This window comes from Panthera uncia (assembly GCF_023721935.1).
Source record: "Panthera uncia isolate 11264 chromosome A3 unlocalized genomic scaffold, Puncia_PCG_1.0 HiC_scaffold_11, whole genome shotgun sequence".
Classification (NCBI taxonomy): domain Eukaryota; kingdom Metazoa; phylum Chordata; class Mammalia; order Carnivora; family Felidae; genus Panthera; species Panthera uncia.
This window is the reverse complement of record NW_026057578.1, coordinates 15,149,464-15,173,452: the sequence shown is the minus strand read 5'-3', so window position 1 is coordinate 15,173,452 and position 23,989 is coordinate 15,149,464. Positions and strand designations below refer to the sequence as shown.

Genomic DNA, 23,989 nt, shown 5'->3' with positions numbered 1-23,989 from the left:
AGCAGTTAAAATAACACCCATTTATTGCCCTTACGGTTTCCATGGATCGGGAGCCCAAGCACAGCTTAGCTGGGTTTTCTGCTATGGGTCTCCCAAGGTGTGAGCCGGGGCTGACAGGGCGGTCTCTCTGAGGCAAAGGGTCCTACTCCAGGCTCACAGAGTTGTTGGCAAAATTCACATCCTTGTAGCTGTAGAACTCATGGAAGCTTGCTTCTTCAAGGCCAACAGGAGAGCATCTCTCTTACCAAGAAGGTTCCGGATCCTCTTATTATCGCTTTCAACTGATTAAGCTTGGCCCGCCCAGGGTAATCTCCCCTTTTAATAACTAAAAAAATCAACTAATTTGGGACCTCAATTACATCTGCAAAACCCCTTTGTCTTTCCCGTCTGATGTAACCCAATCATAGGAGTGGCATCCATCATGGTTACAGATCCTGCCCACATTCAAGGGGAAGGAATATACTGGTGTATACAACAGGAGGTAAAAATCTTGGGGGCCATCTTAGAATTCTGACCATCCCATCCCCCAAAACTACATAGCAAATGATTTCCAAGGAGGAATCTATTTGGCCTGTAGGCCTCCCAATGCCCCATGAAGAATGGCCCCATATAGGGGTCAGTGCTTCTCTGGTTTCAGAAAAGATGGCAGGATCATGAGCAAAAAAGGCTCAATATTGTCTAAATCCACTTTGCATCCTGTGCCCAATTCTCAGAAATAATATTATACCAAGTCCCACTCAGAGTCCACTCTCTAGATAAATTAAGTCCTGTGCAGAGTTGACCAGAAACAAGGCTATAGTAACCAGCCTTTGAGATGGCTTCTGAGGAGTCTTGCCTCCTGAAGGTATTCCTGCCCTTCCCTTCTGCAGTCTCCTTTCGCGATGAATATGGCTGACCTGTGTGACCAATAGGATAGTGTGGAAGTAACAGTGAGTGACCAAAGGCTTGGCCATAAAAGGCATTGTAGCTTCCACCTGGCTCTCTAGGATCGCTTTCTGGGAAAAGCCAGCCGCTATGTAATGAGGACATTAGCCCTCTGAGGGTCCACATGCCAAGGAACTGAGGCCTCCTGTCAACAGCCAGCATCAACCTGCCAGACATATAAGTGAGCCATCCTGGAAGTGGACCCTCCAGCCCACTCAAGCTTCTCGATGCTCTGGCCCAGGTCAACATTTTGACTACAACTTCATGAGACAACTACCTAGCTCAGTTGCTCCCACCTTCCTGGCCTGCAGACACTATGTGAGACAGTGGTCAGAAGCCCTGAAATTTGGGGATAATTTTACACAATAGATAACCCAGGGGCCTTGTGGAGCTTCTGTCTCACCCAAAGATGGCGCTGATGAGAATGAAGTGCTTTTAGTGAGCACTTACAGTACTCTAGGCTCCGACCTACCTCCCTGTAGGCTGTTGGAGCACAAGGTAGCAGCTATTAAAAGCTGAAATCCCAAGTCGAAAGGTCATGACCCACAGTCTTCATCACCCAACACAGACCTAACAGAAATTTCTGCGACAATGGAAATGCTCTGTATCTGCACTGACTGAGAGAGTAGTCAGCAGCTGCATGTGGCTACTGACCGCTTGAGATGTGGCTAGCACAACTGAGGAACTGAAATTTCGTTTCTGAAAATGTGTTTAAATGGAAAGAGTCACCTGTGGCCGACAGCTACTATACTGGACGGCCCAGGTCTAACAGATGCAAGGAAGGACCTTCTGCAAGAATCAGGTTATAAAGAACAGGGAGCCCCACTCAAGCTTCACGGAGCTCAGGCAAACAAGGTGTGGCGGGGGCCCCCGGAGACCAGACTTGCTGCTTCGGGGGGTGTTTGTAGGTCCCGAGCAGCCTCTGGAGCCCAAATGCCTGGGTTCAAACCCCACCTCTACTGTTGGTAAGCTGTGTCACTTGGGACAAGTAACCTCTTAGCTGTGGTGTCCCCATCCGTATAATGGGGATACTAACAGACCCTACTCTGTGGAACTGTTGTGCCGATTAAGTGGGTTCAGGTACGAAGCAGAGACGGCATGGGTTCTGGCACATGCATGTGACACGAGGATTTGCTTCTACTAATTCCTCTGTATCCTTCCCCCAACCCCAGCCAAGCACTGGGTGATGTGATACCAAAGGAAGATGACCAAAGCCCAAGGCCGTGGAATTAAGGTTTAACCCTGCAGATGAGCTAAGGGCAGGTTCCCCCCTTGGCAAAAAGGCTCTTACCAGGATTGAGAGAGGCATCAATGGGGTTTGTCCAGACCCGACTACTGTAGTGCTTGTAGAAGCCACGCAGGTGACACGAGTGAAGCAGGTAAAGACTGTGGCAAAGCAGAAAACCCACATCCAGACAGGATCCTCCCTGTCAGCAACTTTCAATTGTTGCCATGCAGCCGGAGAGGAGCCAAATCTTGAGTTTTTCCCAAAAGAAGCAGGGAATCTGGATTTACATGGGGAACATCCTCACTTCTATGGTTAGCATCTAATCCAAGGATTTTTGTGGGTTTCTTTTAAAGTTTATTTATTTTGAGGGAGAGATTGAGTGAGCAGGGGAGGGGCAAAGAGAAAGGGAGAATCCCAAGCCCCAACACGAGGCTCAATCCCACGAACCAGGAGATCATGACTTGAGCCTAAACCAGGAGTCAGACGCTCAACTGACTGAGCCACCCAGGAGCCCCCACCACCCACCTTGTTTGTTTTTTAACCAGGTGCCATCTAAGCGCCACACCAAGTTAGGCATGACATGCCCCACAGGCTGCCAGGGGCACATTCTTTCTTTCCTCCTCTCCAGGCCCTTTCTTGGCTTCTTCTCTGCCTCCAGTGTCTGGCGCCCCAAAGGGCATTTGGTCAGGGCAATGATCTCAGGCTCCGCGAAGATCAAAGGATACAGAACCCAGAAAGGACTTCTTACAAACTTTGAAATGACAGAGACAAGCAATCTAGAAAGTACCAGGTTTTATTATCTTCTTATCAAAAAGAAAAAAATCAGTAACAGACAACAGTGTGAGGTGGCTACAAGAAGAGGTGCTCACTCCCAACATAGCCAGAGGGAAAGGACATGGCAGGGGTGGGGGAGGGGAGCCCAGAGGACCCAGCCAGCTGGGGCCCCTGGCTTGAGGTGGTGAAGGGTGCGGGAGGCAAGGGCGACTCCCCCCTCCCCAGCCAGTGGGGTCAGGAGAAGACGCAGCCTGCACGGGCTAACTAACCCACCGGGCCTCCTCTTTGTGAAGGAAGGATCACAGATGAGCTCCAAAGCCAGGAGCCAGTCAGCCCTCCCCCATGCCCCCTTTGCCCAGGGAGACAAAGATCACCCCAGCAAGGCTGGGGCTGGGACTTGTTATACCAGTTCAGTTTTCTAGCACTGTGGTTCGACAGGTGGACACGGGCTCTACCTGCGTGCTCACCAGAGCAGCCACGAGCCACATGTGGCAAATGAGCACTTGAAATGTGGTTAGTGTAAATGAGGAATGAATTTTTTAACTTTATGTGATTTTAATTGATTTGAATAGCCACGCGTGGCTAGTGCTTACCATAATGGATAGGATGGCTCTCCAATGTTCTCTTAAATTTGGAGAAGACAAACAAAGGAACACCAGTTGGGCTCAAAGCAGAAGCTAGAAAGAAGGCAGAATTGTCTACCCTCAACTATTCCGGCCCAATCAGGAGAAGGCACCATGAACAGAGTGAGAGAAAGGCAAAAACCCACTCAGCCACACAAAACTCCACTCACTCAACCATCCAGCCAACGTCAAATGGGACATATCATGCTATTTCCTGAAAAAATATATTTATCTATTTTTCTAGAACCATGAATAATAATATATTACAAGAAAAGAGACACAAATATCCCACCATCCCCTACATTATATTTTGGGATCTGCTAGAAAACTATGTTTCGGCAATAGCCACTTCTTAGAGGAAGCAGCTTCAGAAAGGGCCAAGGTCATGAGTGGGAGAGTGTTAAGTATAAAAAAAAAAAATGGGGAGGATATTTAAAAGAGGAAAGAGAGAAAGAGGCCCTGTCTGAAGCTATAAATAGTAAAAAAAAAAAACACAAAAAAAAAACAATTAATAAAAATCATATCTCCGTCTCTTCTCTCATTTCCGAGAAACAAAAACAAAAAACCATTAAATACAAACTTAGCAGGTACTGTGGAAAGTGCAAGAGAGCGGAGAACATCTTGATATCGGCACACTCTTGCCCAGGCAGAGGCTCTGCACCAAGGAATGAACCATTAGAAAAAAATACCCCGCTAAGAGTAGATTTACAAATACTTTGCAAATCCATTTCAGTATGTAACTTTCAGCTCTTCTCCCCACCCCCTCCCCCTCATAAAAAAGGCTGATTTCCAAAAGTCACTTGAGAGAGCCGAGAATGGCCCAAGGTATACCACAGACTCCTGTAGTGTGGTCACAAGTGCCCTTTGACGGACACATCAAGGTGCAGGTGGTTCTATTTCCTTCTCCCAGCTCCTTTTCACAAGAGGGAAGGAGAAGGCCGCTGGGGGCCGAGCTCCAGCTTCAGAGGGGCTCTGGATGAGGCATGTTTAATATAGGCTCTAACCTGGGCCCACATTCTAAAGTGGAAAATTAAGAAATGATCCAATCCCAGACCTGCCTTCAGCAAGGCCAGGCGTAACCCCATTTTTCGGCCGGGACAGTCGAGGCCCAGAGAATCAAGAAGAGGCAGGCAGGAACAGAAAATGATGCCTCTTCTGACACTTAAAACGTAATCACAGCTGGAGATGCTGACAGGTCAGTATTAGTTTGCCCTCCCCCTACCCTAATGTCCACCCTTCAAAATCCTTCTGCTTCCCTCCCTGCTGAGGTCCAAGCCAGTGTGCCCAGGAGGCTGCTTCAAGCATAGAACTCGTTGGTGGGGGCTTTTTTGTAGATAGGTTTCTTGCCCAGGTCGTAGGTGCCTTCGTCCTTCTTCTTCATGCGGTATACCAGCAGCAGGACCAGGAAAACAGCAAACAGGACGCCCACGCCGCCGCCCACGATCAAAGCTGCGGAGGAAGAGACGGGAGAGCTGTGGGTCAGGACCTCGGGCACATTGCCACTTCCCCCTAGTCGGCTCTCTTACAACTAGACATCTTCACCCCTGCTGTCACTTGTGCTAGGCGTGACCTCGTGAACAAGACAGGGGGTCATCGGAGGTCACTGAAGACCACAGCGCTGGAGTGGCAAAGCTACCCTTCCAACCCACGCCTGCTGGAGCCCACAGCACCTTCCAAACACCAGCCTGACACCCTAGCAACAGCCTAGCACTAACCGGGCCAGGAGCAAGCAAACCCGCAGGCCTGAAAACCAGCCTAGACAGTGCAGGCCTCAGAGCATCGCAGTCTAGCTGGCTCTGGGTACGCACACCTACACAGGCCTCCGCTTCCACAGACAGGTGTGCACATCCTCTATACACACCGGTGTGTCCTACCAGACACAGCTCTAACACGGTGACACGGCAAGGCTGCTACGTCACTGACAGTTACAGACAGTGGTTTACGTTCCCGTGTTTCCAGCTCGGTGGTTAAGGCCTAGGTCCCACTCCCGTTACTCAGCACTGGCTGTGTCATCAGGCAAGTGCCTTCATCTCGCTCATTGCAAACTGGAAATTAAAGTACCTTTCTCACACATTTGTCCTAGGATTAAATAAATTAATCCACCCAAAGTGCTTAGAACAATGCACAGCGTATGCTCAGTCCTCATGGATTGTAAACCTTTGTGGCTTTATGATCCGTGTCCCTAGCACCCTGAATTGGGCCTGGCACAACAGTGAGCGCTTAATAAATGACACTCACAGTTCAGCTCAGAGAGGAGCACTGCCTACGGGCACCTGCTAGCATCAGGCCGGTGCGCGCTGCTAACCTCAGGTGGGCAGCTGTTCTGCATCATGCCAGGTCGCCTGAAGGGCTCATTCCTGTTTGTTGAGGGGGCAGGGATATCTCACAGAATCCTTGCTGCGGCAGACTGAGTCCCCTAATTCGGTCTTACTAGGGCTAAGAAGATTAATTTTCCATCCCTGCACACACTCTGAATCTATGCACAGAATGAGGGCAGAGTGGCACAGGGGAGTCCAGTAAGGTTCCTTCTTAGCTAAAACTCATGAAACAACGGCCACAAAGTGCCCCCAGGAAATACCAGAAAAAGCACAACGGAATAAGGTATCAACCCCATTCCTGTTTTTATCACCCTTCCCTCTGATGACCCCCAGCTCCTCTACTGGGACCTTGGTCTGTGCTGGAACCTTGACCCCACAGGGTCAGAAGGTTCAAGGGCAGTCTCAAAAGTGACTGCGGCCCTAGGTTTCAATACTAATGCCTAGTTTTGTGACTTTGGAAAGTGATTTGGCTTCTCTGAGCCTCGGTTTCCTTACTTATAAGAGTAAAGACAGCCATACCTGTCTGATAGGGTCGTGGAGATTCAGGGGGGCATACGCAGCAGGTAGCACCTGGCAAGCACTTGAGAAACTCCCAGGTGCCATTCAGATGCCAACTAACACAGCAACGGAACTTCTCACATGAAGATCTTATGCTTGGATAATTCTCAACCGCAAGATTTAAGAGACGACTTAGCTTTGGTTCTGTCTCTTGCTTATGTGACCCAAGCAAGTGGTCTGCTTTCTCTGGGCCTCAGTCTCCCCGAGTTACAAGACATGCTTGGCCTAGATCAGCAGTTTTTAAACTTTTCTTTAAAAGCAGCAGAACCCTTTGTTGGTGAAAGCAAAACCTTATGCTAATCCCACATATGCCAGCTAAAAGTGAAACTCTGTGGTTGAAAAAAGATGGGGGGAGGTTTTACCGAAGATTTTGAAGCTTAGAAGATCACAAGGTCTCTAAGGGCCCCTCTAGTTCTGATAGCACCACCACCCCCTCACATCACACAAAAAGTAGCGAAGGAAAAGCAGAAAGAATAAATACTCGGGTCCCAGGAGGTCAGGGTCAAGGCTGAGCTGGGCCCAAAGTCACCTAGGGTTACATTCCCAGCCAGCCTTATCTGCAAGATGTAGGCAAGACCCTTATCTGTCCTGGATGGAGGCAGGACACAGGGCTCCTCCCTGTACCTCAAGACTCCGCGAAGGTGTTGGCCCAACTGGCTGTGGCTGTCCGGAGACAGGAGTAACCCAGACTGGGCCCAGGGCAGCCACTCGACAGGCTGCTTCATGAAGACCTGCCCTTGGCCTATAACATTTGGCCAGAAAGAGAGTTCTCTCTGACAGCCCACCCCTGCCCGCAGCTTTGGAGACCCCCAAGCTGCCAGGGAAGGAGAGAGCCAGCAGGCACTGCCCCAGCCGAAGGCCCCACAGCCAGGCTTGAAAGAGCCACTCCTAAAGCCCCATGAAGACTCAGCGACAGATTACACCAACAAATCAGAAAAGTCCTTTATGGTTTGCCAAATTATTTCAGATTCTCATTGTCATGGAGTTATTACACCAACCCGAGGAGGTAGCACTGTACCCATTTACAGAGGAAGAAACGGAGGCTCACATCCTCAACTGAGGCTGGAAAGCTTCTCAGCCAAGATCACGAGGCTGTCAAGTGACAGAGCAGGAGGGAGGGAAACCACCCCAATCCAAAGGAGTCTCTGTGCTTTCGAGGGAAGTTAACCTTGAATAAACTCCCTAGATACCAATCCCAGGCTACGAAAATGCTCTGAAAACAAGACAGAAGGACTTACGGCCAGTGACTGACTCCTAGCTGTTCTTTAAAAGACTCTGATATGCAATTCTCCTCCCCCTCCACCGGGCTGCTCACCCAGTCAGAGCCACCCCTTACGACGGTGTAGTCCTTGAGGCTCCAGGGCACCCTGTGGCTAGAAGGAAGGGGTACCAAGAAGCCCAATGTGCCAGAGGCATCCCTGTCTGCAACACTGCCTCCCAGTCCTCTCCCCCTTCAAAGTATCTCGTGAGGACCTTACCCGCCAGAACCTCTGTCCTCTCAAAGATGTTGCCGCTCTGTGTGGCACTGGACATTGACACCTTGTTAGACACATCCCCGTCCCCTTCAAAGGGTGAGATCCTCTTGGGGATGACCTCATTCTCCTCCAGGTCCTTGGCTTCGGTGGGGACCCAGCTCCCAGGCCCTGCCCTCTCAGGGATATGGTTATCTAGAGGCACCTGGATGGGGCAGAAGGAGGACAGATGAAGGCTCAGTGTGCTTTGGGGAGGGACCCAGGGCAGGGACAGGAACATTCAGCCAGGGAGGGAATCTGCTTCCGCCATCTTGCCAGATGAACCGTGTGGTCCTGGAGCTGAATTCAGCACCAATCTTCCAACAATTATTCCATCAAAGGCTTACCCTCAACCTTTCTAGTGGATCTGTCCCAAAAGAGGAATGAATGTGGCCGAGGGTACAGGAAAGCAGGTGTTACCACTCACTGCCGGTCAGTGGGGATTCTAGAATCACCACCCTGGAGGGCGGCTGGGCAAAACTGCAGAAAGTGCTTGCCCTTTAAGGCAGCAACTTTGCCTCTGGGACTCTATCCCAAGGAGCTAATCAGAGACTTGAGTGAAAGATGCTTGCTGTGGTGGTATGATTTTAGAGTATCAAAAAATCATAAACAACTTTTCCATCAATAAGGGGAAAATAATGAACGATGATTATGCAGCCTATAAAAATGAAAAAGAACACTTAATTATGTGAGGAAGCAAACTCGTGCCCACTTTAAGTGAAAAGTGCAGCACACAAGACTATATATATTATTTGATATTAATGCTGGGAAATACCTAGAAATGCATAGAAAAGGTGCTGGAAACACATCTAAGTGTTGACAGTGATTATCCCTGCAGGAAGGATGGCCTACCCACAGTCGTGCCTGTCCCTAAGGAGCCAGGGCCACAAATACAAGCTTTCTTGCAGAGTGAGGTCAGACCCTCACTTATGGGCTCCTCTCAACAGGTGTCACAGTGGAGCAAATGAGGAGAGGCAAAAGCATGTTAACTACTCACCAAGGGTTGGATTACTTCCGGGAAGATCTGGGGGTCCTCTGAGTCATCTGTAAAGTCAGAAAAGCTGTGTGAACATTTGTCTTTAAAGTACCTCCCCCTTCTTCAGCCATGGCTGGTGGGAGTCCTACCTTACAAGCAGCCCTCAAATGCTTAGTATACAGTAAGTGACCATTCCCACCCCAGCTTCAGTCACCTCATCTGTAAAATGGGGCTCTCAAGACCTTACTCCCCGGTTCTTTCACAAGGATGCCAGGCAGGTGGCTGAGCAGATGCTCTGTCAGCTCCAAACCCTTGCTCTGGAATGTCTGGATCAGGGACCAAGAGCTGGTTAGAAAGGCAGAATTTCAGGGCTCATAGAATCAGAGTCTACATTTGAACAAGAGCCCCAAGGGATTCCTTTGAGCCGACTCTAGATTGTAACATTAAATGTTAGAAATCGCAACATTAAAGTATTCACTGAGTGCTTAGCATGTGCCAAGAGTCCCATCCCCAACTCACTGATTCACTATTTTACAGATTCGGAAACCAAGTCTCAGGTCACCGAGAGGCAGTTTGAACTCAAGACTATGGGACTCCAAAGCTCAAACTTCAAAGATCACACCATCCTGTACATAGGAGTCACTGAAGACCATGAACCGGCCTGGCCCCTGGTCCAGCCCCCAGAGGCCTGGGCCCCTTGACACACTCCCATCCCCCTCTGAAGCAGGGGCTTGTTCTCCACCCATACTTCTGCCCACACATGCTCCCAGGCTTTGGAGCTGGCCCTTCTCCTTTTCACAAGAAGAAAACACTATCGGTTCTTTCCAGCCCCACCCCCACCAGGCCCCCAGCCACAGGCAGACAGGTCCAGGCTGGTGCTCAGAAAACCTACAGCTACAAATGAACTCAAAGCAACAAATAACCGCCCAAGGAGGGTTGCCAAGGGGTGGAAAGGCTTGATAGTTACTTTTGTTTCCCCTTTGAGAGGGGAGGAGCTCTGCTGGAAAACCCCCATACAAATCCAAGTCTCAAGACATGCTCACCCCCCTATGGTCTGTGAGGCCACTTTCCCTCCAGCCCCATGACCTCAAGCCTGCCCACCACACCCTCCATACCCAGATCTCCAGAGCCAGACAGCTCAAAGTCATCGGGCTCCTGCCCGGGCCCCCCGACATCCTCATCATCTGGGAGGGCTCCAGAAAAGTATCGGCCTTCTAGGAGGTCTTGGGGGTCGATGACTTCGGTCTCTCGGATCTAGAGTGAAACAAGGAGTTACGTCAGCCACTTCTGAAGACACATCAGTAGCCCCCTGGCGCTTGACAACAGCCCCCGAGCCCCAAAAGGCAATGAAGTGGGCATTCGGTAAGGTAACCTGGGGTGCTGGAAAGTAAGCAGGCCAGGACCTGGAGACCTGGGTCCTGCTCTCCTCCTGGCCCCCTAACTTGCTGTGTGACCTTAGGCAAATCTCTTTCTCATCCTGGGCTAATAAAAATAATAAAGTTGGTAATAATCAGAACGTTAAACATTACTAGGTACTATTTACTATAAGCAATTACTACGTGCCAGCCCCTGTTCTTATTAACTCCAAAGGCATGTCTTTAACCTCATTTTACAACCAAGGAAACTGGGTGTTTCCCTCTGACACAAGTAGCGGGTGGAAGAAGGAGGCTTCCGCATCAGGCTGCCTGACTGCAGGAGCCACACAGGCTGGAGGGTAGGACACTCTAGGGTTCTAGGGCGCAGACATAGTCACCACTGATTCGCCTGTGGCAGGGAGAGGGCTGCTGGCCCTGGTCTTTCCCAGTCCAGGACACCTTTCCCAGCTGAGTCAGACTGGGCTGGGACAGACAGGGCTGGCTCACCCACACCTCAGGGAGGCCTCAGTCCAGGTGCTGGACAGACCTAGTGACTCACAAATACACGAGCACACTCTCATATCCAGCTTTATAAGCATCTCCCACAGGATCTGTTCTGTACCAGCACAGAGTGGGGCACCATCCACTCCATCACCCACAAATGTCCTTGGCCCCTACCCGCGGGGACCCAGTCTAGGACATCACAGCAGAATCTTAAGCCTACTTCCACTGAGAAGTTTTCCAAAGGAAAGTATCAAGGTCCAGGGAGGCAAAGACTTTTCCAGGGTCCTACAAGTACGTCAGCTACTCTCTCTGTTCCCATCTCCTAGAGCTCACAAGGGTAGGAAGCCTTCTGAATTCTTACTGCCGTTCTCCTTAGCTCTGGGGCAAAGGCTTCCCACAGAACAGCAGTCCTGGGCAAAGTTTTTTTGTTTTTTGGTTTTTGGTTTTTTTGCTAATTAACTCAAATATTAAAGTCCCTACTTTTGCCAAAAGAGATAGGGTTTCATGAAGTTCCATACACACCCCTCCTCAGAACATTCTCTTCTTTCCCAGAGCCCCTGCCTGTAGGAAACTGGGGCTCTGCTCAGAACCACAGAAGCCAGGGAGGTCCTGTCCCTTCCATCTCACAGAATTGGACAGAATTCGAATGCTGAACAGGGCAGTGACTTGCCCAAGGTCACGTGGCTGAGTTAGCTGCACAGCTCAGAATGGAGAGAAGTCAGGTCAGGTCTCTCTTTGACTGTCCCAGGCTGTCCTTCACCTGAGGGAGACTGCCAGTGACTCAGGGGAGCCCGAGAAGGAATATCTGTTCCCAGGACAAGGTAACCATTGCAGGCGAGGCCCGGGCTCCTCCTGTACTTCCTCCGGGGGCTTCTGGGGAGAGTTGGGCAGAACCTGACTGTCATACCCTCTTCCACCCACCGCGAGGGCATGTGCTAGATTCCCGGAAAGGAGCAGGGTCAGACCAGGGGGAAGGCGGCGGGCACGCAGCCCTCTTCCACCGGATGGGAGAATCTTCGCTGAATACTTGGCACACACGGGGGTGGGGAGCCAGAAGGGGTTAAGCCCTGGTCGGGATGACTTCATGACTCGGGAATCAGGAGCTGCTGAGCTACTAGTGCTGGAACTCCAGCCCAGCCCCCGCACACAGCCCCACAGCCCCGTGCCTGTGGCTTTAGTTTGGCAGCTCCTCCGGGAGGGCTCCGAGGTGGTTACGAAACTGTCCCTAGGGCGAGGTCCCTGCCGCAAAGCAAATTCCCCCAGGCCCAGATTCTGAGAGCAGGACCTCCTAAGCACTTAGCCTAAAGTAGGTCCTCCTGATAGATTTTTGCCCAAGGTCACATTGGTAAAAAGTGGCCACAATGGACCAGAACCCAGGCATGGGTCACCTGAGCTTTTAACCACACACACAAGAACACCTGCATGAACATACGCGTCTATAGAGTGCCTGACCACCTGAGCTAGGAGGGAGCCCTGCTGCGTGGAGGTCAAATCCAGCCCAGGAGAGAAAGAAGGTACTTCAGCCAGTGGTCAACCAAGCCTGGAGACCAGACTGGCTGTGGGAGTCTGAGCTCCAAGTCAAGTCAGGGGCTGGGGTCCCAGCACTGGGTGGCTTCAGGCAGAGACCTTCCCCACCGCTGGTCCCCAGGAGTCACAGAATGTTGTTTCTACATCTTGCCTTTCTTTGGGTGTGTGAAAGTGCTAAGGGGTGCTTCGAAACAACTCCTGGGATTAGCATGCTGCCTGGCTCAGAGTTACCACTTCAGTTTCACAGTAGCTAAAGGAAGGCTAAGAGAGGAGGCAGGCCCCGTCAGCACTGAAACCCAGATTCACTCCCAGTTCAGCCCTCACCCTTCCTTTTTATACCAGGTTCCTGGAGAGGATACACTTGTCTAAGGTTGCACCAGGGGCACAGGAGGCATCAGACCCTGTTGTCAGATACCTATTCCAGGGCTCAAGACTGCATTAGAGGAGCCAACGCTTCCTTCTCCAGCAAGTCACAAGTCACGAGGCCCGGGGGGCAGGGGGCATGCTCAGGGAAGGACACAAGAAAACAAAACCTTCAACTCCAGAAGCATCTTCTCTGCCCCTGACTCCTGACAAGAGAGAAATTCCCCAGTGGGAACCCTTTAAGACGAGGCCAGCAAGAGAGGCCCAAGCTCCATGAGACTGTGGGCAAGCATCCCTTCATGTGCAGAGGGGCAGAGGGGAGGGAATGCCAACAGCCCTTCCCTTGCCTCACCCACTTTGCAGACAAGGCCCATTCAGTCAGGGTGGCTTTGAAGAAGCCACCAGGCCACCCAGTAGCCAAGCCCAGCCCTGACCAGAGAGGGACCCCACCCTGATCCCAGCCAAGCTTACCCCACCTGTTCTCCACTCACCCCATCCCTGCCGGGGGAATGTGTGTTCACGTGTGTGTGCACGCACAGGCACCCTCTCTGGGCCCTCAGGCCTCCCTTCTCCCAGAGCACAACAGAAATCACCAGCAGAATAAGGCAGTGGGCCTGGGTCTCACAGACCCTGTCTACCCCAGGGCTGGTGGACACCTGGGGTGAGTGCCTGGGGGCTGAGATGCTGGACGCCTCCCCAGATTATCCCCAGAAGAGGGGGCAGGTGCTGTTTTGTTCTAAAGGAACTAACACCTGCCAGTAGAAAGTATCTGAGGCCACTGAGCCCAATGGTCTCATTTTATAACCCAGCAAACAAATTAAAAGACAAGGGACTTTGCCAAGGTCACCCAAACTGTTGGCAGCAGGGCTGGACTTAGAAGCTAGGTCTTCTGGCTCCAGGCTGGAGTTGTCCTCCCTCCCTGCTTCAAGGGTTTGGGCTGCAAAAGTAAGGGTCTCAGCAAACCCACAGGCTGCAGCTGTCACTCCAGATGTATTCCGCATCCAGTCCTTATGCTATAAGCATGAAAAGAAGCTAGGAAAAGGTCGCCAACCCCACCCCAAAGTCCTACAGCTTCCGTCACCAGGGAAAAGCACAGGGGCTGGGGTGACTAGCTCAAGTATCCACAACGTGCCAGGCACCACGCGGTGCTCTTCTCTATGAACTCATTTTACTGGCACGAGTCTTGTAACATGTTTGCAGGAAATTGAGGTGCGGGGGAGTCATTTATCCGAAGTCACACAACTAGAAAGCAACAGAGCTGAGATTTGAACCTAGATCTTTCTCAAGACCACGCCTCAGCTACAACCAGACTTCTCACTGCCGCCCCCGAGTCACCTCTCCACCCAAACCCCACAGTGCCGGGCCAGGCTCCACCAAGGAGCAAACAAAGGTGAAAGTGATATTCAACAAAAGAACAAAAACTTGGCTGGGGCACCAGGGAGTTCAGGGTCAAGGCCTGGTTAACCAAGAGCTGGTGGGAGGAAAAGAGGGAGGAGAGCCCCCCACACCCACCTCCTGCCCCCAGGCTCCTCCCCAGCAGAGGCAGGGTCAGGGACACATTTGACCCTTCTTTCAGGAGGTGAGACCAGAAGGACAACTGGGCAAGCCAAATTCAACAGGGAGTGGCAAGGACACTGGACTCCAACTACTGAAGCCACCTGTTATCCGGACAGGAGATCCCCAGAAGGGGCCGTTGGTTAGTCACTGCTTTCCCCCACCCTGCCTTTTTGAAGGGCCAGATATCCCCCAGGGTGAGCAAACCCAGAAGCCACAATCAGAGCTCTACACCTCGCCAGAAACAAAGGATCCCCACCAGAAGAGTGGTTACCCACAAGCAAAGCACAGTCTGGCCATGGCCACTTCCTAACTCCAGGAACCTTGGGGTATACTGAACCCTGAACCCTTAGTTTTCTCTTTTGGTAACCAGGGCTAGGAGCACCCTGCAGGACGATGACGATTAAGTGAAATGCATTAGTGTGTGCAAGGGACCCGGCATATGGCCCAGTACACAGCAGGTGCTCATTGAGTAGTAGCTATTATTAATCCCCACCTGCCTTCCTTCTGGCTAAAGGGATTAGTGGTCAAAGGGTCAGAGAGACCTGGAAAAAGCTATAGAAGCAGTTCCATTGCTAGAAAGGTGGTCAGTGGATGGCGGGGGGGGGGGGGGGTTTGCAAATCATGAAGGGACATAACCCTGTAATGAGTATTCATTTTGCTTCTGAGACCAGAGACTTTTCAACAACCAATCAGGTCCCTGGAGACTGCAAAGGACCCAGAGATGGGCAGAGACCTGCTCAAGGTCACACAACTTGGAGCACCTGTCATAAGAAGATAGAGGCAGAGGAAACTGGGTTGTATTTTTCCAAAAGGAGTAAATGGCAGTGACCAGAGATGCCTGACATTCTACTTGGGGATCCCAGAGTATTTCCTGACCTGCCCTGAGGATGAAAAAAAATATCCAGAAGGCAATAAGAAACCACACACCAATCCACAGCCTGGCACTCTGGTAACTGAAGGGTTAAGCCAGGTCTAGGAGTAGGGGTGGGGCTAGGGTGGGGGTTCGAATGTCAGCTCTGCCCACTCCAAGGTCAGGTTACTCTGAACACAATCACACAGGAGACAAGCCAGGCCTGGCACAGCCAGCAGCCAACTTTTCACCAACCCCCCCAGGGCAGCCCATTCCACAGCGAGGGCTCCAGGATCCTGGGGTGCAGCTAGGAATGGGGGCAGAGGTGGGAGCTTCTGCAGCTCTGGACATCCCCCTGACGGCAGCTGATGCAGCACCCTTGCCACTAACTCCTTTGTGGATCTTGGGAGATTCCCTCCCTGGGCCTCAGTTTCCCCACCTGTAAAAGACAAAAGACGGTTCTGGAACAGACAAGCCTCCCTCTGTCTCGAGGCCCGGTAACCAAGCTGGGCACTGCTCCGATTACCGCTGGAGACAGGCGGGAGGGGGCTGGCTCCCTGAGGGCTGCAGAGACAGAGGTGCATTGAAGCTGGGGCTTGTAATCTAGGCAGCAGATCCGAAGTCCCTGCTGGATCTGCGGGCGGGGACATAAACAAGCCTCCCGTGTTCTCAGGAGCAGAGTCGATAGCCTCTAGTCTAGGCTGATTAGATCAGCACTAGGTGCTGGCTTCCTGCCCCTTCCCAGACTCCCTGCTGTGCACCCCCCCACACCCCCCGCCCCCCACTCGGAGAAGCCACTGCTCCAGACCTAGTGGGTCTGTCCCACAGACGTTTCCCAGCCAGTCCCTACCCCGCCCCCCTACCCCAGGCAAGGAGTGTCCCCACTGCCTGTGACCGGCCATGGGTCATCCCTGCCCCCACGCCCTGAGGTTCCAGTGGTACAGCCAGTCCCACAGGCCTGGCTGCAACCGGCGGCTCCACCAAGTCACTGTTTCCACACATACCAGCCTCTCCCTGCCTCCCCTTTCCATTACCCCAGGTGTCACCTGACTACCAGCCTCCTCTACTGTGCCAGAGAAAACTGGGGCAGCAGAGTTCTGGGCCTTCAGGGTGGGGGAGGAGAGAGGCAGAATAAGGAGGGGGGGGTGCGCTGAGCAGGAGGGACTGGCCAGAGGGTGGGGGTGGTGAGTAACCAGGGGCACAGAGGTGGTGAAAAGTAGCAGGGATAGACTGGGCAGGGGACTGCAGAAGGCCAAAGCTGGGAAGAAGTGTTCAAATCACAGAGTCATCTCCTGGGGACTCCTGGAGCTCTCCAGTAAGGATAAAAAGTTTTGAACCCCGAGAACTGTAACCATCAGTCTACATTTTTCAGTGTGCACGCAGATACCATCTCCCTGAAGCCAACATCCAGCCAGGTTAAGAACCCTGGTCTAGCCGCTAATGATAAACCCAAATCAAGCCAGCACTTTACAAGTTTGCCAAACACTTTACAAGTTGAGTGACACAGGTGTTTTGTAGAGGACACATCGGTGAAGTGACTTATTAACTAACTGCATGTCCCGGGGTGAGCAGCAGAGCTGGGATGGTGACTCAGGTTTTTGTGGCTGTGAAATGCACCCACTTCCAGTCACCCTGCCTCCAGCAGACAGGGCCAAAGGGCCTGGCCAGGTGCAGGAACACGCCTGAAGGTCACTAGTGAGTTAATAACAAACCAGCTCAAGAAGCCAGGTTTCTAGTCCTTCTGGAGTTAAATCAGGCCCCAACTGTTGACACGGGCCTTCACCTCCCTCTCTAGGCACTGTGCACTGAAAGTGTATGAAAACTGGCTTTTCAGACACTGTACCTTCCTGCCCACTACCACACCCCCTCTCCTAGCCCAGAGCGCAGCTTGCAATTCACTCAGCCTCCGTAGGACTAGAAACTCTGCCCCTCCGGCTCAGGAAGGGTGACCCCCTTCTGGACAGTGTCTAGGTGGTCCCATACCCTTAGCAAACCCTGCCATCACCCAGCAGGCTGCAAACTGCTCAGCAAAGGGTTCCTACAAATCCTGGCGGGAGGGGTGGGGCCGCTGAGAACTGGTTCTTGTTTAAATATGAACCCATCTGATAATTAGCAAACAGCCCACTTCTAAAACAAACAAACAGGAGATTTGAACTCCATCAGCCCCACCCTCGACTCCTCCCTTACCACCCTGCAGCTGTTGGGGAGTGGGAGGGAAGAAAGCGTTCCAGGGGCCATGGGGGGGGGGGGGGGGGGGAGTAGAATCCTCAAAGGCACAGGGCCACCTGGCATGGCTGACATGTCTGTCACACGGAATGCGGCCTCCCTACCAGGGGCTCACTGCAGCCTTGTCCCCTCCTACCAGCCCCACCAAAACCCTGATCTTCTTACCCACCAGGAAGCAGAGGCTGGGGAGACTGGGTGACATGTCCAAAGCCATGTAGCTAGGAAGAGGTGGCCTTCACACGTCTGAAGTTAGGTCTGCCTAACCCCAAGCCACTGTTCCAGTGCCCTCCTGCCAGTTCCAGGAAGTAAGGGGAGAGGAGGACATCAGACAAGTCAGAGACTCCTGGGGTCCAACCCCATCTGGACTATATACCAGCTCTGCTCTAGGAGCTCAGAGCAGTGGCAACTTCAGTTCTGCTTCAAGGGAAACAAACAACTGGCTGAATTCACACCCTGTCAAAGTCCACACGGACGGGGCACTGGGAAGGTCTGAGGCCCTAGTATTAACATTTCCTGGGCATCCCCTCAAAGGCCCTGGACATTGAGACGCTGACTATCTTTAATAGGCTCTCAGGGGACAAGGTAAAACTCTGGAACCCATTCCAACACCCTCATCAGAGCCATCCTACTAGCCAAGAGGCTGAAAGGAAATGGGTAACTCAGGCCAGCCACCGCTCTCCTCCAGTGACTCACAGGCCCAGTCCAGCCCCTTCCCCCAATTTTAAATGGTCATTTGGAAATCACACCCACCAGTCCAGGAGGCTGAGAACAACTAGCAGCCAATTCCTCCCAAGAAGGAACTGGGGCGGGGAGCCCAGCCTGGCTCTCCCAGCTCCTCATTCAGGGCGGCCCTGCACTCCAAGTCCTTGCAAAAGCCTTCTGTTTCCAGGAGCTGGGGATGGCAGGAGCTGAATGTCTCCACCCCCCAGCTCTTCTCCTCTTGGGTTCTTTACCAAGGGGGCCAAGAAAGCTCCCCTCCCCCCATCAGTGTGTTTTCAGGGCAGGGAGGACCCTTGGGAGGGTTTTGGTCCTACCTCCTTACTATAGAGTTGGGGACACTGAGACCCAGAGATAGGGCATACGTGCTTCCAATTCAGGAAGTAGAACCCAAGGTATCTTCCTTCAAAGCCAGCCGGAATTTCTCATCTGGAAAGTTCTCAGAGGACGCTCAAACCAGACACCTTGTATTATCAGAGACCTGGTTCTGACCTTGGCAAGCCACGACCTTCCTCTGAGCATCAGTTTCCTGTATAAATGGAGATAATAAAACCTACCTCACGGTTTCCCTGGAAGGCATTCACGTTAGTGATAAATTACCTCAATGCACCCTTTCGAATGAAGTTACACACATGAATTTATTCATTCATGCAAATATTTCCTGCATACTAAGTAAGGGGTTAAGTATTTCGCTGAAGATGAATAGGGCAGAATTCCCCCCTGGGTGTGTGTGGGTGGAAGTGGTGCGTGTGGTAGGTTTGGGGGGATGGATATGAATAGAATACTTGAGCTGAAAAGGGCAATCAAGGTCATTTGTTTCAAACCCCATTTTACAGATGGGGGACATCAAGCTCACAGAACCCTCTAAACCATGGCCCAAAATAGGCTCTTTAGTAGCTCTCTAGGCTTTTAAGAATTCCACAGAGCTCTCACTGACCACTCAAGGGTCCTAGACCCTCTGGGCTTCTGCCCTACTCCTACCTCAGGGCAATCAAGGAGAGAATTTTCAAGGAGACCGAAAACATCTCTAAGCTAAAGTACATTTCCCCAGAACCCACTGGGCCTGGTGCCACATCAGAAGGCTGTGCCTCTGGGCAGCAACCCCTCTGGAGGGGTCCAGCTCCCCAAACAGGGCTGCCTTTAATTGGCTAGGGAAGGAGTGGCAGGAAGGCAGTTCAGGGGAATGCTCCCAGCTGGACAGGAAGAACTGGTTTGGGATGGCAAGTCCCACAGCCAGGGAAGAGGCTGTCTGCTCAGCCTGGGTTCCCTTCCCAAAACTTGTGGCACCAAGCCCTTAGGGTGGGGGTAGGGTATCACCCAAGGGGAGGGGAGGCCTTTGGCTTAAACCTAAACTTGGAGAGGGGCCTCAACAGCACTATTGGAGACGGACCTCAGTTCCCTCATCTGTAAAGTGGGCATAATATAACCCCGAGATGCTGGGTTTTTTTGTGAGGATAAAATGCCCCAGACCTAGCATGTGGAAAACTCAACAAATCATAACTGCAATTAGCAAATCCCTTCTCCCAGGGCCTGTTTTCTCCACCTGCAAAAAGAAAAAGGCGGGCCTCCGTTACATCTATCCAACTATGACTAGGTCTGATTTTTCCGGCCACAATCTTGGAAGGAAGGGGGTGGCGGAGGCAAAAGGGGAAGCCCTGTGACCCAATTAGAGGTGGAAGGTCCCTGACATTCACCAGGAAGGGGAGTGCTGAGGTCAGGATGAGAGCCAGATACCTCTCTCAGGAAGCAGCTGCTCAGGGCCTACTTCTCCCCCAGCTGATGGGTCACCCTCCCCCAAACCATATCCTTCTGACTGCCCCCAGGACACAGCTGTCTGCTCCTCACCCTGAAGCACCTGCAGACTCAGCAGCCTCTGAACCGAGACTGCCATGTGACTGCCCATGCAGTGACCTCACGACCTCCTGGGTCTTTCTTTTCTCCCCACACTGTCCAGGCCAACAGGACCCAACATGGCATTCCTCTGGAGGTCTCCCCAGTTGCTGGACTCAACACATCTTTCAGGGCCTAATTTAGAGCACTGTACCAGGGAGCAGCAGGTGTAGGTTGGAGTCTTGGCTCAGACACTAACCTTTTGGTCTGGCTGCCCTCAGTTTGGGGAAGTCATCACCTCACTCTGGTCTCCTGTTTCCTTCCACCTCAGAATTCGTTGAGGCCGGCCAGCCCCAAATCTCAACAGATTCAGGGCCGCCACTCAGAAAGCATCACACTGCAGCTTATCGTAAGAGCAGGAACTTGGACACCTGGCTGCCTAAATTTGAATGACTCAGCCCCTGATTAGCTGTGTGACCTTGGGTAAGTTAGCTAACCTCCTCAGCCTCAGGACCAATTTAAGAACAGTAAACAGCAGGGTTGTTGTCAGAATTAAGCAAGTTGATAGGACATTGGAACAGCCATTAGAAAGCTATTAGAACATCATAAGGCACACCATAAGCACTAAATGTTTGCTATCACCACTAAATGCCTGCAATCGTGCTGGTGGGTTATTATTAGGATCTCACGGATTCCCCAAAAGAAGCCTGCCAGGCAGAAAAGACTTCCCTTGCCCAAGCCCAGAGAAACAGGAGCCCCATTAAAAAATCTGTAATGATTAAACTCCACAGACTTGCTCCTTCTAAAAAGGGGGGTTTAATTAAGGGAACGAAGGGGGCAAAAAACGGGGTTCTTGGAGGACAGACAGACCCTCCAAGCAATTCCTGCTCCCCCAACTTCCCAGATGAGATTGCCATCCTCCTCCCCCACACTGGTGGCAGGGGATGAATGGAGGTTCTGGTGGCCCAGGACTTTGTAAACTAGGACAGGGACCAGAGAGCAGTGAGAAGGAGGGCTTCTCTGGGCTCACTGAGGCCCTCTGTCCCCCACCCCCCTTCACCCTACTCAAGGTGGGTACTCCAATTTCCCTTCTGCAGTTCAGCAGAAATAAACAGCATTCTCGAAGAAAGCAGAGGCTCAACTCTTGGCGAAGTGCTGACCCCAAACCATCCTTCCCGTCTGCCCTTGGAAGATCAGAGTTCCAACTTTGGAGTGGCCCTACAGAGGCACTGGCCATCTCCTGCCGGGTTCCCTCCTGCCGTTGTACAGATGGGGAAACTGAGACTCAGAAGGGGCAGGGCTTTACCCAAAGTTACAAGCCCAGTGGCGGGGTTGGGGCCAGACCTGAGGTCAGGGTTCAGTCCTTCATTCCCCGGTGTGTGAAACAAGGTTCCGCACAACCCTCCTCCTTCCCCCTTCCGAGTACGCTGCCCCTCGTGCCCAGGCCCTATCAGATTCTAGAGCCGCCGCTCTGGGCGCTTACGGAGGGCGTGCAGGGGGATCCAGGGCCCCAAGATCACCAGGAGAGGGCGAGAGTGTGGGGGAGAGAAGAGGTGACACCGGCTTAGTCACGTCCGAGCCTGGAGCGCGCGGCGGGGCCGAGGCCAGGGGAGGCGGGAAGAGCAACAGGCTGGGGCGCACGTTCGCGCGCGGGAACCACCCCGGCCCGGAGCCTCCCTGTGACCCGGGAGCCAAGTTTTCCAGCAAAGTTTCCCCAGCCTCGGCGTCTGGTTGGGGGCGTTGCAGACCCCTGAGGCCCCCCCTAGCCCGGGCCCCCAGGAACAAAGGAGGCACCAGGCCGCCCTCCAGGGATCCCCAAGCACCTACCGACTCGGTGGCAGCGGCGGGGACGCCCACGAGGAGCAACAGCAGCGCGAGCAGGCGGGCGGAGGCCATGGCACGGCGGTCCGCAGAGGGCGCGCAGGCAAGTGGTCCGGCCGGGCGCGCGGCCCCTCTTATAGGCGGCGGCTGGCCCCGCCCCCGGCCCCGCCCCGCCGCCGCACCCCGCCCGGAATTCCCCTGCGAAAGCTGGGCCTCGGGGCACTGGGCCCGCCCACGCGGCTGGAAACCCCGAGGGACCGGCTCCCGATCTACCCCGAGTTCCTGTCTCCTTTATTTCTTTGCTTTCCCCCCAGACAGGCCCCCAGAGATCACTGTGTCTAACCCCATTTCATACTTGGGGGAAACTGAGACCTTCGATGGGAAGGACTTGCCCAGGGTCTTCAGTTTAGACCCGCGCTCCTCGAACCGGGTACACTTCCTTCCGAGGAAAAGGAAGACATTCCAAATGGCACGTGGACTTGCGTAGCCTTAAGGGGTCAGCACAATTTTTCTGTAAAGAGCTAAATGTTTTAGTCTTTGCGGCCCATTCGGTCTCGTGTCATAATCAAACTCTAACACAGTAGCTCAAAATCAGCTACAAATACTTGCAAGAAAGAGAGTGGCTGTGTTCTAATAAAATACTATTTATGGAACAGTGAAATTTGTATTTCATATAATTTTCACGTGTCACGAAATATCATTCTTGTTTTGATTTTTTTCCCCAATGATTCAAAAATGTAAAAACCATTCTTAGCAGCAAGCTGAACAAAAACAACCGATGGGCAAACTTTTTGGCTTGAGGATGGCTGACCTGTTTTAAAGGATTCGTTTTCCTGATTTTGAATTTCAAAAAAGTTTGATCTGAGAACTAGTCTGCAAGTCTGCCTCAGATCTACTTCCACCCTTTTTAAAAGAAAGTTGTGGGGGCTCCTGGGTGGCTCAGTCGGTTAAGCATCCGACTTCGGCTCAGGTCACGATCTCGCGGTATGTGAGTTCAAGCCCCGCGTAGGGCTCTGTGCTGACTGCTCAGAGCCTGGAGCCTGTTTCAGATTCTGTGTCTCCCTCTCTCTCTGACCCTCCCCCGTTCATGCTCTGTCTCTCTCTGTCTCAAAAATAAATAAATGTTAAAAAAAAAATTTTTTTTAAAGAAAGTTGTGGGGCGCCTGGGTGGCTAAATTAGTTAAATGCCCCACTCTTGGTCTCGACTCAGATCATGCTTTCCCAGTTGGTGAGTTCAGCCCCGTGTCAGGCTCTGCACTGTGCAGAGCCAGCTTGGGATTTATTTTCTCTCTCTCTCTCTCCCCTTAAAATAAATAAACAAACTTAAAAAAAAAATAATGAAAGTTGTAAAGTTATGTGTCTGCCTTACCCCGGTATCCTCCCAAGAAGGGAGGGTAGGGTTGGGTGTGCAAATCCTCTCAGGCCCCCAAGTACAGACCCCAAGTACAGATACTGCAGATACTGTTGGAATTATTAGGGGGAAGCATCCTATGATAATCCATCAAATTACCAAAGGTACCTAGATTTATCTCTTGCCCTGGTTGATTTCTCTATGTATCTTTCTAGGGCAGAAGCATGGCTTCATAACCAGGGTGTTTGGCTTCTGTTGGGATACTGTGAATTCATATACTTTGTGGAGTAGAGAGTTGGGAGTGATTTCTCCTCTTTCCTCCCTTAATTATTATCAAAGGATGAAAATCTCATGTAGGGCAGAGATCCTTGGCGGTCAAGCAAGCTTCAAATGCCGATCATATTTTTCCCCACGGATTTAAAGATAAGCAATTTTTTCCAGCTACTCTCATTACCCTTCCTTAGGATTGAGAAATAAACTGAGCAAATGAGTGAATTTTATGTCAGAATAAGAAATCCTTTTGCAAGTCAGATGGGTTTTGCAATCTTTGCTTTCCACACAATTGAAGGAGGGCCTAATCTAATTGTCAGTACATAGATCATTAAAAATAATTTTTGATGATAGATCACTATGCGATTTTGGTTATCTGTCAACACATCACTATAACAAAACTCCTTTCATTCCCAGCAACTTCTTACAGCCGGTAGTGTGCTGGTAAGTGTTCAACAATAAGTTGGGGAAAGCAGGAAGTGCTAATCTGTACCATTTGCCAATTTCTGTGGTATAAATACTCCCACCATAGCGGATTTCAAGCTCCCAATGTGACGTCACTAAACATAGCGCCGATTAGAGATGAGCAATACTTGTACCACACAGAGTGCAAAATAATAGGTGCAAATAATATCAAGGGCATAGATAACAATAAAAGGTAGTGAAATAATTAGGAAATGATGAGTTTTGAGTACATATTTCCTTT

The 23,989-nt window shown here is 51.7% G+C and overlaps 1 protein-coding gene across 1 annotated transcript; it reads right to left on the bottom strand.

Moving 5' to 3' along the window:
- Positions 1 to 2,926: 2,926 nt before the first annotated feature.
- SDC4 (syndecan 4) lies at positions 2,927 to 21,766 on the bottom strand. Its single transcript, XM_049650707.1, has 5 exons — positions 21,669 to 21,766; positions 10,028 to 10,166; positions 8,934 to 8,980; positions 7,904 to 8,102; positions 2,927 to 4,998 (listed from the first exon to the last, which is right to left on the bottom strand). The coding sequence occupies exons 1-5, from the start codon at positions 21,735 to 21,737 to the stop codon at positions 4,847 to 4,849; spliced, it is 606 nt and encodes a 201-aa protein (XP_049506664.1). The 5' UTR covers positions 21,738 to 21,766; the 3' UTR covers positions 2,927 to 4,846.
- Between the last annotated feature and the right edge of the window lie 2,223 nt (positions 21,767 to 23,989).

Bases quoted from the DNA above. Each gene is read 5' to 3' on its own strand.
- SDC4 (XM_049650707.1), bottom strand. From the start codon at position 21,737: ATGGCCTCCGCCCGCCTGCTCGCGCTGCTGTTGCTCCTCGTGGGCGTC. The intron at 8,981-10,027 runs GTATGGAGGGTG...CTGACTTTACAG, and splicing joins GTCTGGCTCTGGAGATCTGG to ATGACTCAGAGGACCCCCAG. The intron at 4,999-7,903 runs GTAAGGTCCTCA...CTTCCTCCGCAG, and splicing joins GAGGACAGAGGTTCTGGCGG to CTTTGATCGTGGGCGGCGGC.